Consider the following 17407-nt stretch of genomic DNA (forward strand, 5'->3'; position numbering starts at 1 on the left):
GATAATGCTGATTTTTTTCATTTTACAAACGATTTAAAAAAGAGATAAAAATCATACCTATTCCTATTACTCAGAGGCAGTCTTAATTAACATTTTAATATATTTTCTTCTAATTTTTAAAAAAACCTTTTTTTAAAAAAAGTTTTGTGCTTTTTATTTTGGAACAGTTTCAGTCTTATAGAAAAGTTGCGAGAAGAATTGAGAGAACTTCCATATGTACTCTTTGCCTAGATCTATCAGTTTTTAACATTTGTCACATTTCCTTTATTATTCTCCTTGTCTAAAAGTGATCATAAAGTCCTGGAACATAGCAAATATACATGATATCATCAAGGACATCTTCAATCTGTAAATAAAATAATAGTACCTACATTTCCAGATTTTACGGCTGCCCTGTATATTTACACGTTATGTTTTCTCACCCATGTGAAAGTAGGTTATATTCATTTATCCCTTAATACTTCAGTGTATCATAAGGACAAGAACATTCACTTACTTTTCTATATAGACCGCTTGGGCCTTTATAACAAAAATACTTCAGACTGGGCGGCTTATGAACAGCAGAAATTAATTTCTCAAGGTTGTGGAAGTTTGGCAGTCCAAGCTCAAGGTACTGGCTGGTCCATAGACAGCCATCTTCTCGCAGGGTCCTTGCATGGCGGGAGGGGCAGGAGCTCTCTGGGGTCTCATTCATAGGGGCACTCACGCCATTCATGAGGGTTTTACTATCATACCTAATGATCTCCCAAGGCCCCACCTCCTAATACTATTGAATTGGGTGTTAGGATAACATGAATTTTGAGGGGGACACAAATATTCAGTCTACAGCAATAACCTTAGTATAGTTATTATAGCCAGGAAATTTAATATGGATACAATCCTTTTATTAATCTATGATTCCTATTCCAGTTCTGTCCATTGTCTCAGTAATGTCCTTGAGAGCATTTTTCCAGGATTCAAACCAGAATCACATGTTGCATTTAGTGTTCTTTGGTCTTCCTTTGTCTTTGTGACACCTACAGGATGCAGAAGGCTGATTAGTGTATGGGATGCTCCTCAGTTTGGGTTGGTCTGAATTTTCTCACGATTAGATTCAGTCCCTGCAGAATACTGTGTGAGTGATACTGCAAACTTCTCAGGGTACCCGGAGCACATGGTGTCCATCCACCCCTCATCGGTCTGTTGAGCATGTCCTCATCACTTTGTGGGGTAGCTCTTCATTACTTTACAGTACAGTGAAACGTACTGGTCTCATTCCCTGCCTTCCCTGCCTCAGCTTGGGAATCAGCCACTTTTCCAAGAAACCCTGGTCTATTAAAGACCAGGATCTGGATGTCACTGTGTCTCTTTGCTATTCACTTAGTATCCACCTAAGTCTATTTTATCTACTTGTCAATATATTAAGTTGGAATCATCCTGTTTATGTGCATTTCACCAAATCATAAGCTTTTTTCCATGTCATAAATGTATGAAAACATGATTTTAAATAGATGCATAGTGTTCAGTAATGTGTATGGACCATCATTTATTTAACCACCCACCTTTTAAAATAATGCCTCATTGAGCATCCTCAGCATATATCTATGACATCAGCCTTGAACGTCTCTGATTATTTCCTTAGACTAGATTCTTAGAGGTGAAATTTTGTCAGGACCAGAGTAGATTGTGTATAAGTAAAGAAATGGTTTAGGCCATCTGAGTTACAAGAGGTTAGAAGGAACTGTTTTAATTAGGAATGGTGCTGATGCTTGATCTGGTGTGTGAGGGGCAGCATGTGATGGATGGAGTAGGCAGGGAGAGATGGAGGTGGCTCCGGGCCAGTGTGTACAGGTGACTTTGAAGAGACCTGGGACCTGTTGTAGGGTATTTTTGGGGAATAGAAAGGAGCAGAAGTTGGCTCTAGGGTCTGGTGTCCTAGTGAGCAGGAGGAGGAAGTGTGGAGGCTCAGTTTCCTCTGTGGTGCGGGGGGAGGGAGCTGTAAGGCTCCAGGGAGAATCTGGGGCAGAGCCTGGAGGGTAGCAGGCATGAGCCCTCAGTGTTTGCAGCTTTCTCCTTTGTTCTCCAGCTTGGCGCCCTCTCTCCTCCACTTGAGCTTGGCTCTGCCAGGCTGGCTTTGCCCCTAGGGCAGAGGGCCCAGCATTGCTCCATTTCCTTTCATTGTGCTCTAATGCCTGTGGCCTGCTTTGCACAAAGCCCTCCTTTTCCAGGGCCTCTGCTCTGGGCAAAGCTACGGGAAGTTGGCCCCTAGTTCTGGGCCTTGCAGCAGCTCCAGGGCTAAGGGTGAAGGGGGAGTCGTGGTGCTGGAGCTCTGCCTGTGGGGGGGGGGGGGGCTTCCCCTGGGGGCAGAGCCTGAAGAAGACAGGGAGGCTGTCTTGGGAGAGTGTTGGGAACCAGAACTCACCTCAGCCTGTGTGCTCCGTGGTGCTTGGCAGCTGCAGAATGGATCTCAGGGTACTGGGGCAAGAGGGGGAAAAATGGGAGGCACCTCAAAGAGAAGCTGGGACTGTCACTGTCTTCATGATTTTCATGAGTTACTTTAGAAGCCCTCAGACTTGGGAAACCTGCCCTTGGGTCATGAAACGCAAACCTCATGGGCATTCATTCCCCACATGGGGACTGTGGGACCCTAATAGTAAGGGTGGGTTGCAGGGCGGGCCCCCCAGTTTCTGGAGGATGGGGCACTGCAGCTGATCTCTTCTCTCCCACCCCTCCTGCAGACCTCCTTCTATGGCCGCTTCAGGCACTTCTTGGACATCATCGACCCTCGAACGCTCTTTGTCACTGAGGTAAGTCATGGCTGTTCCTCTCAGTGGAGGCCTCTTGGCCTTTATACCTCTTGTCACTTCAGAAGATCCATGGATCATCAGTGTGTATGCTTTGTACATATTATCTCATTTAATTTGGATCTCACAGCATCCCTTCAAGGTAGATATATATCATTATTACTATTCACATTTTAATAAAGTTATTACCTGGTACATGAATGACATGCTCATTACAACAGTTCAAACAGTACAGAAGTGTTTAAGTTGAACAATAAAGTATCTTTTATATACTCTCTCTACCCATTTCCCTCCTCTCATAGGTAATGTTAGGTTTATTAAGGTATAATTTCCTTTTGTATGTAGACCATTCTATGAGTTTTGACAAACATATTCAGCAATATACCCACCACCACAATGAAAATGTGGAACATTTCCAAAACTTTAAAATGTTCCCTCATACCTATTTATAATTGATCTGCCCTGCCCCCACCCAACCTCTGACAACCACTTGTTTTCTGTCCTTATTGTTTTCCTGTTTCTAGAATGTTATATAAATAGAATCCTACAGTAGTTAACTTTGTGTGTCTGACTTCTTAACCTTAGCATAATGCTTCTGAGATTCATATATGTTGTTCTGTGTACCAATAGTTCATGACTTCTTGTTGCTGAGTAATATTCCATTGAAAGGATGTTCCATAATTTGTTTATCCATCCACTTGTTGATGAACAGCTGGGCTGTTTCCAATTTTGGGAAATTGTAAATAAAACTGCTATGAGCATTTTGTGTGTGGATGTATGCTTTCATTTCTCTCTAGTAAATAACTAGGAACAGATCACTAACTCACACAGTAAGTATGGAAAGTGTATGTTTAACTTAATAGGAAACTGCCAAACTTGTTCAGAGTGGCTCTACATTTTACATTCCCATTGGCAATGTTCCAGTTGCTCTACATCCTCACCAATACCTAGTATTGTCAAATTTAAATTTATGTCGTTTATTTCAGCCATTATAAGAAGTGTATCTGTAGCCTTTGTACGCATATTTACAAATGTGTGTAGGAATGCATGCACATATAAAATAGCAAATATTTATTAAACATTTACTGTGAGCAAGGCAGTGTTGTAAGCATTTTATATGCATAGGTCATCAGATTAACTCAAAGCAACCCTCTGAGGTAGATACTGTTATAAGTTCCATTTTACAGATGAGGAAACAAAGAGAAGTTAAGGCTCATGCACATGGTGCTAGCCAGTGGTGGAGCCAGCATATGAACCCAGGTAAGCTTGTTTCCAGAACCTTTATTCTTAGCCAGTTTGTGACCTGTTCAGGTAACTCTCCCAAGATTACTCAGCTGGCAGAAGGCCAGAGCTCCTGCCCTGGGCCCCCCATATCCCAAGGAAAGTCACGGAACCTCCAAGTCAGCTGCCTGAGTTGACAGCACTTCTCTGCACATCTCTGTGTTGAGCATTGGCTTGTTTCAGCCCTGGAACTATCAGCTCTGGGAGGGAAAAGCCATGATGGAAAGAGGCACAAGGACCTACACCCATCCCCACTGTGCCGAGGCAGCAGCCCAGTAACATGAAATGTCGGAATTACCCTGATAACGTGATTTCCTACTGCATCTAAGCAGGACAAAGGGCCCAGGTTGCAACTGTATCTAGTTTTGCACCACTCTGTAACTTTCTAGAAAGGTACAAAACTAGATACAGTTGCAACATAAACACCAACATAAATCGCAGGGAAAGGAAGAAGTGGAGATCCATGCTTAACTCAAAGGATAGAGGTGCTAATGGAAGACTGGGGCACATTGAGAGATAGGGGAGGAAGAATTAGGCAGTGAGGAAGCATTTCAGTGCTCCCCAGTTACCATGAGCAGGCAGGAACTTTGAGGATGGGTTGGCAATGTAGGGCAGCATGTTACCTATGCCAGGGGGCTCACACCTTCTCTCTTCTGTAGCCCACCCTCCTCTTCATTCCCAGACCATTTCATTCTGCTGCTTTCCTCCGGTATCACATCTTTCTTCTTCAGGTCTTGCATTTTGAAAGGCCCTAACATTCTTGTACATTTCTCAACCCTTTTTGGCCTGTTATCAGTAATTGAAATGTCAAAGCAACTTGACTATTCACTGACTAGGAAGTAACCAATCAACAGCCAACAGCAATTTTAGCATGTTTTTCAAATTTTACATGTTCCCTCCTTTTATCAAAGATTCTGATAGGCTTCCCAGAATGATCCATACCTCCCCTCCTTGCTGCACTCCAGTCAAGGACTATTCCCAGCACTACCTGCTGGCCTTTCAGAGTTTCTGCCCACTGAAGCTCTTCTAGGCCCCTCAAACTGTGGAACAGCCATGAGTGGTGGAAGAGCGGTGAGTGGGGCCTTCAGGCCCTCACTGGTTCTAAGCATTTTACATGCATTGGTTCTAGTCCACGCAGGTTGCTTAGCAAAGCCATCTGCGTGGAAGCACCAAGGAATTAGAAGCACTGAAAGGGAAGAGTCTGTTACCTGAGCCCCTCCCCCATGAACTGGGGCACTGCCAGGAGGCCCAGGCTCCCTGTTCCACTGGGCTCAGTCCACAGACCATGGTTCACGTTTATAGAACACTCTTTGTCTCCCAGGGTCTTTGGAAGGTGTTCTGGGAGGGAGTGTGGGGAGGTAGCTGCCCAGTTGGAGGGGATCTGGACAGGCCTGTCAGCCTGTGAGGGTGGGAAGACAGTCGAACACATGGAGCGGTTGTTCTGGAAGCTGGAGGTTTCCCAGGTGAAAAGATCCTGAGCAGATTGAGCTGTCCGGTGACCTGCTTCTGAGGGGCATTAGCTGAGTCGATGGATAGACTCGTCTTAAGAGAATTTTGCAGCTACTTGTTTATAATTTATAACTGACCAGGCTTTAAAAAGATTCCAATCCTTGTATGTGTAATGAGGCAGAGGAAATTTTATTCACTATTATTTCTCTCAGGAAGAAGGCTGTCTTTGTTCTAAGAATGTCTTGAGCAAGGCTTCAGAGGAGGAGGAAGTTGGTCTGCTTGACAGAAGGGAAGAACTGTGCTCTTTGATCCTACAAGAGAGAGGAGAGAGAAGGCAGAATAGGGAAAAAGGAGTGGGAAGGAGAGCAAGTAACCAGGCTGAGCTGAAAAGCCAGTGGCTGGGGCTCTTTTTTGACTGGTCAGGCCTCTGTGCAGGTGGAAGTTGTTGCCATGTCACACTAATGTCCCCTCCACTGTCATTCCAGGGAAGTTGTCAGTAAAGTCTGCCTGGCTCACAAAATTTCTGCAAGAGTAGAACATTTGGTAGCAGGTCTTGAGTGGCTGTGAGTCTCCTGAGGGTGCCGTGTGTGCAGGATCAGGCTCAAGGAAGGAAACCACCAGGAGCTGGCAGAAGCCCCAGCTTTGACTTTCCTCATAGGTTGTGGAATTCCATCTCTATCTCTAAGGTCAAAGCTGAACCAGCTGACATCTAAGTTACTGTTACTTGTGGAGAGAAGATGAAAGGGCTTTGCTATTCTGAAGTCAATAATTATTTAAGGGAATGAATGGTTGACAGATTACAATTTTGAAGGGCATAGAAAACTAACTGAAATAGTGTTAATAACACTAAGTCATTATTAGTATTGGTGTAGTAGTCTGAAACTTATTGGGGTATATTGTAGGGTAGAATAAATAAGTACTTATATTTATGAACCAGGGTTCTTATCATGGGAGTAGGGAGGTACAAATATGGTGTAGGGGAAAAGACTCATGTGGTGTATTTGAACTGGAGGTATCAGTGTGAACTCATGATTCATACACACACACATTTACCAATTCTGTATTTCCCAGTTTCCTGGCTCTCCTCACTGAATGGGCCTAGAAATGATGATGCCCTGGTAATAATGAACACAGCACTCAGATGCTGGTTTCTAAACACTGCTACCCACTAAGAGGAACCAGGGCTTCTTGGAAAGATGGCCAGATCCACATCTGGGGCAAGAGAGATTGCTCTGGAAAGTGAGAAAGTTCTCGAGAATGATGGAGACATGGAAACTGGCTTGAAGGGAAACCCATTGGCCACATTTGGGACAGTTTAAGCATTAAAAAGAATAAAAGCAATGGATTATAATACACTGAATAATAATAATGATGATAAATCCATGAGTCCACAGTAATACTAAAAATGTGGGACTGGGAAGCTCCCCTTCACAGAAGAATGCCAGCTAATAAATGTAGAAGGAAATAGCCACAGTGTAACCCTCAGTGAAATAACTGAATCCATTCAGGATCACTAATGGATAATGCAATTTTCATAGAATGAAAGGTTTTGGGGAAGCAGGATATTCATATGCTCTCAAGTAAGTACTACCCTGAAGATTAGCAATTACAAAGGGGAAGAGGTACCTTTACACTTGAGAGCTTGGAAGCCACCCATTTAATAGGTGACCAAGCTTCAGCATCACTAAAAATGAGGTCGATGGGCTATGCCTCCTGATGTGATGTGGCTCTGTTAGTGTCCCTAAAGACTGGTGTCTGTGGAAGTCTAAAGAAGAAAATAAAAGCTGTTCATACTCCCACCTGCCAGAAATGATCAACATTAACATTTCAGTGCATGTGTATGTACAAAATAAGGATGATTTATATAATATGTACATATATATATATATATATACACACACACATATATATATAGAGAGAGAATATGTATAGAGAAAAGCATATATGATATATATGTTTACATAATATATATATATGATATGTACTTTTTTGGTATAGCATATCATGAGCATTTTTCCTTGTTATTAAATGTTGTTTCAAACTGTGTTTAATTACTGCATAGTGATCTATTATGTGATTATTTTATAATTTAATTACTAATTTTCTCCACTGTTGACCATTTGGGTGGTTTCAAGTTTTTTGCCATTATAACATTACAATAAATATCCTTATACATAAGTCTTCCCATATTTCTCTTTTTTGCCTTTGGATAAATTCCTAGAAGTGGGATTTCTGAATGAAAGACATTTGAAGTCTTTTGATATGTACTGTCAGATTGCCCTGCAGATTGTTGCAACCTGTACCAAGATTATATCAGTTTATACTCTCAATAGTAGTGAGGATGTCCACTTACATGCATTCCAGACAAAATTTAAAAATCTTTAATAAAATTTTTCATTTAAAAATACCCAATGTCAGTACCTTTATACACTTCAAGTTCTTGCCCACTTGTATACATTTTTGGCTTATTATATTGAAGATGGATTTTTTATTTGCTTTTTTCATTCATTTCCTAGTCTTTGTAATTTTTCAAAATCAAGTGCTATATATAGTATAAACAGCCATCCATCCCCGTTAGACTTCTAGATCTAACAGGTTGTTTCCTCTCTTTTGCTTTCCTTCAAAAAACAGTCTTGGCCATATCACTTTTCACTTCTGCTGAATTAAGTTGTTAGAATAAATTCCCAAAAGTAGGGTTTCCAGGCTAGAAGCCATGATTTTTTTTGAAGTTCTTAGGATAGCTGGACAGATTTATTTTCTAAAGGGGTGTACCACTTGGCATGCTTACAGAATTCTACTGATTTACCTCACATAGGCCCCCTGGAGGTGACCAGAGGTCAGCTGCAGGGAGAGCAGAACTTCTCCCCATGTGTCCCTGCTTTCTCCTCCCCTTGGGCCACCCAGAGGGTGGCTTGTGGTTGGTGGGAGCCAAAGACCAAACTCAGTACAAATAACCATAGACGGGGGGTCGCAGGACTGCTGGTAGGGGACAAGAAAGGAGTTAGGAAGGCTTGGGAAGACAAGAGAAGGGCTTGGGACTCTGCCTAAACATAAATCATTAACTTTGGGCCCCAAGTCACACTGCTTGGGGGCCAGTATAGGAATGGTTCAAGCCCTGGTTGCAGACAAGGTGAGAATGCATGGCCCTGACCTTGACAGATGCAAGACTTGCCAGGTGAGAACAAGTGGATGGTGAATGGTCAAGGTACGATGTGACATTACCTGCTGGCCCCTGCCAGCCATTCCTGCGCTGTCTTCTCATGCATACCCCAATGCCAAGTCATTCTCCCCAACCCTTGACACTACTTTTTTCCCCTTTTTTAGTTCTGCAAGCTTTGCAACTCCCAAACTCCCCACTTTGCCTGAAATGCCCATGTTTCAATCGTACCCGCTTTGTCTAAACATGCTGCTCAATTTCTCTGTGTCAGGCCCGGCCTGACTTGAATGAGAGTAAAGAAGACCCTTCCTTTTCTTACCTGGGGTGCCCTGCCCCAGTCGGTATCAGCTTTGAGGGGATGTGGGCATTGATGTGGTTTCTTTGGGAGACCACCCTTCCCTCAGTTGCTGTCATGAGGATAGGAGGTTCTTCCATGCTGACCTTGTAGAAATGGCCCAGGACTGGGATTGAAGGAACTGAGCATTTCTAAGTGCCACCCACTCGCTCTGTGGCCCTGGACATGGAAATGCCCTTCCCTCTCTGGCCCCAGTTGTCTCAAGGAATGGATAGCCTACATGGCTCTATGACAGACATATGCAAAGGGGTGTTCTTATCCCCTGTGAACAGGACACAGTCTCTTGGAATCCTGGGATTCTATAAAACAAGTGTCACCATTGAGGGGCTTTGACCTACTGCTTAGAAACCTGGTTTCCGAACCTGACCATATCCTTCACTTCTACCCCCAGCAGCTTCAATCATTCATTTTTGTTGAATCCCCATTTTGCAGGGGCCCTGTGTTGGTGATGGGCTTGGGGTGAGCTGGTCCCGAGGACCTGCAAAGGTGTCCAAACTCAGTCCTCTGCTCCTCACACTTTGCTTTCTCTGCCAGGTAACCCGGGGCACACAGGTGGCAAGTGGCAGGGACCTGGGAGAGGAGCAACCGAAATGCTCTCTGTTCGGAGGAGGGAGGGAACATTTCTGGAAGATTCCTGGCAAAAGTGGCATTGCACCTTGAAGGATAGATGGGATGGTGATGAGCTGATGGGGAGGAAGCATGTCCTATGAAGTGAGCAGTGTGAGCAGGGTGAGGAGGTGAAACACAGGTAGGCCTGGGGGGGGTTCCCTTTATCAGAAGGGTGTGACATATTTCTGGCACCACCCACATCCTTGCTAGGTGCTGTTACTCCCATCATATAGGTAATATATTCGATATTACTATAACAAGTTAAATGTTTAAATCAGTTTGACCTCCCTCCTTAGCCAACCAGGGGTTACACTCAGTCTGCATTTAGCTGAGGGGTGGGACTACGGCGCCCTCCTCCCTCACAGGAAAGATTAGTTGTGCTTCTGATGGATCTGTCCCCAGCTTTCTCTTTTGTGCCCTTCTCTCCCTGTGTCCCTCTGTCCCCATTCCTGTCCTGCCTGGCCTCCTGCCCCTCCCCGGCCACCACCCTAGCACTCCATGCCTGTCCCTTGGCTTCCTTCTCCTTCCCCTCAGGGCCTGTGGCAGGACCCTTGGGGCCAGGTTTCTCCTCCATTCAAATTACCTCTCTAGAGTCAGCATTTCCAGAGGGACTTTCTGGAGATCATGCCTCCTCCATATAAGGAGACACCCTCATGGTGACACTTTTCTGGCAGGCAAGCTAGAGGCAGGCAGGCCAGTGATTGAGTCTGAGAAGCAGTGACCTGCACCATCCCTCCCCCTGTCCCAGGCCTGTAGAGAAGAGCCCGCAGCCTTGTCTCTGGGCCTGGCAGGACCCCTCACCATCTTTGCATTCAGGGCCTGGCCACCTGTTTGTTCCTGGTCAAGACTTCCTGCAAACTTCACCCTGCCCCCACCCCTCAAGTGCCCAGGGCTCTTCCACCAAGCCTCACAGTGCATCAGGCTGAGAGGAGGGTTTAAAGCAGGGAGGCCCTCCTCCCAGCCCTCAAGTCTCCCTGAAGATGGCCCCCTTCTCCGCAGTGAGAAGACCAGCCCCCGAGCAACCAGCCTTTCGGGCCTCTCAAGACAGCAGCCTGGGCCTTGGCTGCCCCACGGAGGGGCCTGGAGCCCCAGCCCCTCAGCCTCTGACAGAGGCCCTGACGAGGGTCAGTAAGGCCCCGAGGCGGAGAGCGTTCTAGCTTCCCTCAGTCCTGCCTTCTCAGACTTGTCTTGAGGAACTTGGGTTCTAGTTCTCCCTCAACGCACGCCAGGATCAGGGCTCTTTGGGACTTACTTTGTGGCAGGAGGCCTCCCTTTGATGACCGTGTAAAATGAGATGGAATCTGGCCATGTTGTTATAGGAACTCCGGAGAATCCCTGGAGTGGAAAAATAATGAGAACACAGGGCCGTTCAGCACTCTGCGCTGGAAAGTAGGGCATTCATTGTTCGGGTGTGGAGGCTGGGCCTGGATGGGGAGCTGGCCGCATCACTAGGAGCTTTTGGGGGGTGTGGGGGCTGAGCAAGGGTCTGACTAAACTCTGGGTTCAAATACTAAACTGCACACTTTCTATCAGTGTGATCTTAAGCAAGTTAAGCAATCAACATGATCTCATTTTGCTGCAAAGCAAATTTATTCTGTGTAGTAGGAAAATCATCCTCACTTTCGCAGGAGTCACCTCCGTGGTATGTTTACAGGTGACTTAAAATAATTTTTTGTGCTTTTCTATATTTTTCTCACATATTCTCTAAACACCGTGGGTTAACTGGTGGAGTGGGGAACCCTAAAAACACAAAGCTGTCTCCACTTTGGAAGCAGATTCTGGGAACTGGACTCTGGAATTTTGGAACTGATATGTATACATTTGAAAGGGGAGGAGCAGTACTTCCCAGCAGTTAGTCTGCTCCCAAGAAAAGTTTTCCAGGCTCCTTAATGCCCCTGGTTAGACCAGCTCTGGCCAGAGGTACTTCCCAGAGAGCCCTAAAGGGTCAGGGTGGCCTGGCTGGCTTGTCCAGGCTGTTACAGTACATGAGGTGGCTGATCATTTCTCATAGGCTACAAGGCTGTGCTGCCAGCCGGCTCAGTGGATGCCTGTCACCCCACTGGGTGCCCTTCCTGCTGCTGCATCCTGCCTTCAGACCAAGGGCTTATGGGTAGTCTCTCCAAGGTCCCATGCTCAGCCAGCTTTGTCCCTCTATTGCAAGGAGAGGAGGGTGGCTTCATTGGATTTCTCCCCCCACACCGGGCATCCCTGATATCTGGGTTTCTCATCTAACCTTGGCATGGCTGCCTTCTAGGACTGCTGTTTCTTGTTTATTTTTTGAGGTATAGCATACCTGTGGTAAAATGCACAAATCCTAAATTTATGGCTTAATGGATTTTGACATATATTTATACCCATGTAACCACCACTCAGATATGGACACATTACCCCAGATTGTTCCCTCATGCCCTTTCCAAACCAATACTCACCCCAACAAAGGTAACACTATAATGACCTCTACCGCCATAAGTTAGTTTTGTCTGTTTTTGAACTTGATAGACATTCTTTTGCTTCTGACTTCTTTTGCTTATCATTAATGTATATCAGCCTTCTTTTACTATGTAACAAATCACCCTAAAATGCAGTGCCTTAAAATAACCATGATTTTGCTCACTGATCTTCAGTTTGGGCAAGGCTTAGAGGGGATGGTTTGTCTGTGCTCCATGCAGCATCAGCTAGGGTTGCTTGACTGGAAGCAGGAGGGTCCATTTCTAGCTCCCTTCCATGGTGGACAAGTTGGTGCTGACCATCAACTGGTGGCTCAGCCAGAGCTGTGGGCTGTGGCCTCAGTTCCTACCCACATGTGTCTCTCCATAGGCTGCTTGGGCTTCCTTACAGCATGGTGGCTGAGTTCCAAAAGAGCTACCAATCCCAGAGAACAAGGTGAGCTAGCCTTACCTCAGCTGTACTCTATCTGTTGAGGCTGTCGCAAAGGCCTGCCCAGGATCAACAGGAAGGGACATAGACTCTATCTCTTGATGGGGATGTGGGAAGGTTCTAGAGGAGCACAGGGGATGGGAGATATTGGGGGTGGCCATCTCTGAAATACATTCTGCCACATTACATCTGTAAGATTTACCCACATTGTGACATGTGTTTTGTAGTGTGCTTTTACAATTGCTGTATCATGTTTCATTGTGTGCATATATATAATTTACTTATCCTGTCTATGACTGACATTTGAACTGTTGGCAGTTTGCGGCCTTTGGAATAGTACTGCTATGAATATTCCTATACAAATATTTTGGTGGTCAAAGGCTGCCATTTATTACTGTTGCAGTCCCTTAGTTTTTTATATTTTTAAAACAGTACAATTCTATCCTCTTTTTTTCCTTCTCTTCCCATCAGTTACTGTAGCCGTGTGTACTTTAGGTATGTAAATCTCTGCTAGTGTCTTTAAAATGTTGAAAAGAAATTAGATAATTTTTACATAAATATGATCTCTTTGTGAAAACATTCAATGTTACAATAAAAATTAAATTTTCTCCTGACACCCCTTGCCAAATTTGGGCCCATTCCTCCTACACTGAGGCACCTCTTGTTACCAATTTTTTTGAGTTCTTCATCTAGAGGTTTTTTTGGTGTTTTTTTTTTTTATGCATTTACACATATAAATATTCCCATAGAAAATAGTGTTTTCTAAGTGTGTGTGTGTTTTGTTTGGTATAACAAATGGCATCATACAGCTCTGCAATTCATTTTCTCATTCAACAAAATATGTTGGCGATATGGTTATGAAACCACAGGTAAATCTATCTCACATTCTAAATTGCCAAATAATGTTCCATGGTATTATTATACCACTGTCAGTTAGCCATTTCCCTATGGAAGGACATTTAGGTGGTATCTCTGATTGTTTTGCAAGGGAAAAGAGTTGCAGGGGCCTTAGATCTATGCCCCTCAATGTCCCTTTTCTTTCCCCTGCAGAGGCGTCTCAGAGAGGCTGTGCAGCTGCTAGAGGACTACAAGCATGGGACCCTGCGCCCAGGGGTCACCAATGAACAGGTAACTCTGCTGGAGGCTGGGAGGGGAAAGAAGGTGACAAATTCACAACCTTTTCCCTGCAGCCAGAACCACTTCCTTACCCTTCATTATCCACTTCTCCTCTGCTTCATACCCCTGTGGACTTCTGACTTTTGGAGGAGATGGTCAGGTCTCTCCCATATGTTGGGTCTGGGGAGAATCATGGGGGCAAATAAGGCTGGAGAGGCCCAAAGGCAGAAGTTTGGTGGAGCTGACGTGTGTCTCTTCCCAGTTCCACATTCAGTGATATCACAGTGGTAGCTTGAAATACCCCCATGTGGGGGTATTTACACATGGAAATTGGCCATGCTACAAACCAGGACTTCTTCCCCCAGAGAACCAATTTTAAACATTTCCCAGCATATCCACTACCAAAAGTTCAAGTTGAGAGTGGGAAAGATGGGGGAGGATAGTGGGGATTAGGCTAGGATACTGTAATTTCATTTTTGTTTATAGCATTTAGTAACTTGTACTAGAGCTAATTGAGAGGTTGATGGTTGTGTTTGGTTTTGGAGAAAGGTAGGGGGATGTAGTTTAGGGCACTTTAATGATTATAGAGACTGATGGTTAATGTGCCAACATTTTTCTCTTTGTTCATAAACTTTATTTCAAAAACTTAACATTTAATCTCACTTTGTTTCCAAAGTAATATGTGTGCACAGTTCAAAAGGCCAAATAGTACTAAAACTCTTCAAGGAAGAATAGTATGCTGCCCAACCCTCTCCAATTCCCATTCCTGTTCCCCAGAAATAAATATTTTTAGCTGTTAGTTCATGTAGAAGTCTGTATTTCAAACTAATATGCTTATCTATACTGCTATTTCTCAACTCATTCTTTTGTGTTATCTTTCACAGTAGGTGAGGATTCAACTCTCTTATTCACCTCCATAACAACACTTCTCTCCCCATACTCGTCATCCTTCCCTATGATTTTCATGGTTTGGGGGGGGTCTCTGGTTATTCAGTATTCATAATATTACAGCTATATAAATAACATTTGCTATAGAGTCAAGTTGGATGTATCATGATCATAATTCCTCTCTTTTTCACCTTTGCATTTTATCTGGAGTTAATGGCCTCTTTTTTTTTTCTCACTGGCATAGTTTTCTTGGCACCATCTCTAATTCTTATTACAACCTCTAGTAGCTTTTTGATATTCTCAGTGCTTCTTTTCAATATGAAGACTCCTGTCCTTCAGTTCCTTCAATTTCTTTTTTTCTTGAAATTTTCCTTTCTGGAGTGCACCTCTTCCAGCTCCAGGCCTTCCTCTTAGTGTATACCTTCATTTTGGTGGAACACCTCTTCCAGTAGCTTCCTGAAAATGGAGTAAATGGAAAGAAAATTTTGAGTCCTTTTGTACCTGGGTGTAATTCTGCACTCAGCCTTAATTGATAGTTTGGTTGAGGAGAAAATTCTGGGTTGATGATCATTTTCCTTCAGGGGTTTGAAGACATTGCTCTATTGTCTTCTGGCTTCTATTATGGCTGCTGAGAATTTCATGCTATTTCATTCCTGTTTCTTTGCAGGTAATCTGTTTTCTCGCTTTGGGAATGTTTAGGATCTTCTCTATAAAATTTATTTCTGAAATTCCTGAATACTGTGTCTTTTAAAATTCATTATTTTGGGTTCCTGGTGACCCTGTTCAATCTGAAGACACCTATCTCACAGTTCTGGCAAATTTCTTACACTGTTTCTTTGACAATTTCTTCTCATTCTGGAACTCCTCTATTAGTCAAATATTTGACACCTTATATTGACATTCACATCACTCACATTTTCTTATCTTTTTTTTCCTTCTATTCCATCTGTCCTTCTGTGTGGCTTCGCAGGAAATGCTCTTGAGTTTATTTTCAACAAGTCTATTGAATGTTTAACTCCAGTTGGTATAATTTTAATTTTTAAGAGCTCTTTGTTTCTTTTCTTTACTCTTTTTCATAGAATCTGATTCCTGTTTTGTGAATACAGTATCATCTCATCTCTCTGCATTCTGCAAGCCAAGTGTGGGAAGGAGGCTGGAATCCCAGTTCACCTCACATACTTTCATTAGTTTCCCTGCTTTTAGCCTCATCTACTCCCTACTTCCACTATCTTAGTGTTTCCAAGGCTGGAATCACTTGGATTCAGTTTCTCCAGAAGGTTGATAAGCCTCTAGCACCAGGGGGATGCAGCTGAGGGCGGTGAGAGTGGTCTTGCTGTGTGGGGAGGCATGGGGTTCTGACGGCTTTCAGGAGAGGCTTTCAACCAACCCCTATGTTTAGCCCTGTGATTAGTTCTTTTTTTCCTGGGGTGCCTGATCTTTCCAAGTCTTGAACTTTGCTGGTGTCCTGGGGGCAATGGACTAGCTTCTTAAGCATGCCCTCTGCAGGCATTTAAGGGATGGTTTCCTTCTCTCTGTTAGGCAGAAAATTAGGTGTGAGAGGGGTGGATAGAGAATAAGACCAGTAAAGCCCACTAAAAGAGACTCAGAGAGTTAACCACATAAAACGAGAGAGCCAGAAAAGACTCACAGAGTTAATGACTTAATAAGTTGAAGCTCCAAAGGCCAGGAGTAACTTGGAATGTCCAACTATTCCCCAGGTAAAGAAATGTATCTGAGTGCAGCCTATGTCTTCATTGTGTCCATTAGATCATGCCATTGTAAGGTTTACTTTAGCCTGCTAAAAGGCTCAGTTTATTCTTTAACTTAACCTACATGCTGTTTTTTTCCTCCTCCAGCCCCATATCAAGTAATTTGCAACTTGGGCAGGAGACAAGCATCATGATGAATTTTCCAAACAAGCCCAGATATAAACAGCATAGTAAGAGCAGGAGAGAGTCCATCTTAAAGCTAAGATTCCATTTTAAGAGCCAGAAAGTTAGGAGGTAAGATTCCTAACATATTCTTCAGTAAACAGACAATAACTCAGCCCACCTTGGGGGCAGGACAGGCAGTCTTGATTGACATGGTCCCAGAGGGAAGCTGCTGTCCTGGGGAGGAACCAGATCAGTAAATTTCTTATGTTAATTTTGAAGAATTACCTAGAAGACTGATAATGGAAGAGGAGACACTTAATTTCTCTTACAAAAGATAAACATCTTGAGACTACTTAACAAGTCTATACCCTCTAGCCTTTTGTCACATTCCTGAAAAATTCTTACAGGGGGAGCCCCCACCTTTCAGGGCACCTCCTCTTTAAGGAAGCCCGCACTTGCTCTCTCTTTAAGTGCGTAACTTCAAATAAAACTTTTATTCTGCTTTACTACTGTGTTTCTGCCCTTCAATTCTTTGTTGTGGGGGGGCAAGAACCAAGGAAAATAAAGAATTGCTCCCTAACATCTCTACTGTCAGTTACTAAAACTCATTTTCCAACCAAACACATGTTGCTGTCCCTCCTCTGCTGTGGTTTCCTCTTCTGTTCTTTTGGTAACTATGAGGTACTGTTCCTGCTTTCTTCCAGCACCTATAGGCACAAGCCCATGCTGAGGCCCTGTGCTGCCAGCATGACACACTAGTACCTGGCTGATGTTCCCGCCCTCCCCAGTCCAGTATGTTTCACTATGTGTTCATGGAGCACCTATAGGCCGGTTTTGGTGCTAGAGCCTAGGGCAAGGAGCAAGGAGGAAGCTGGGTGAGAGTCTTGCCTCATGGACCCCCCCAGAACAGTGAAGGCACATGGTATTTTGGGGGAGCAGAGGAAAGAGTAACCAACTCTGACTAGGGGTGTCTGGGAGAGATTTCTTGCCTGAGATTTGAGGGGTGAGATGGGCCGGT

At 44.0% G+C, this 17407-nt stretch overlaps 1 protein-coding gene across 6 annotated transcripts in view; it reads left to right on the forward strand.

Annotated features, from left to right (window-relative positions):
• The window catches only part of SFXN5 (sideroflexin 5), a 106840-nt gene that overhangs the window by 7739 nt on the left and 81694 nt on the right, over positions 1-17407 (forward strand). For 4 of the 6 annotated variants that reach the window (XM_036906460.2, XM_036906461.2, XM_036906457.2 and 1 more), the window contains exons 2-3: positions 2718-2786; positions 13562-13639. In XM_036906460.2, the coding sequence (XP_036762355.1) occupies positions 2718-2786; positions 13562-13639 (147 nt within the window). Of the gene's footprint in view, positions 1-2307; positions 2452-2717; positions 2787-3970; positions 4044-13561; positions 13640-17407 lie in introns of those variants that run through there. The other 2 variants (XM_036906459.2, XM_036906462.2) reach the window with 2 other exon arrangements.

Source organism: Manis pentadactyla, chromosome 2, assembly GCF_030020395.1.
Source record: "Manis pentadactyla isolate mManPen7 chromosome 2, mManPen7.hap1, whole genome shotgun sequence".
NCBI classification, from domain to species: Eukaryota; Metazoa; Chordata; class Mammalia; order Pholidota; family Manidae; genus Manis; species Manis pentadactyla.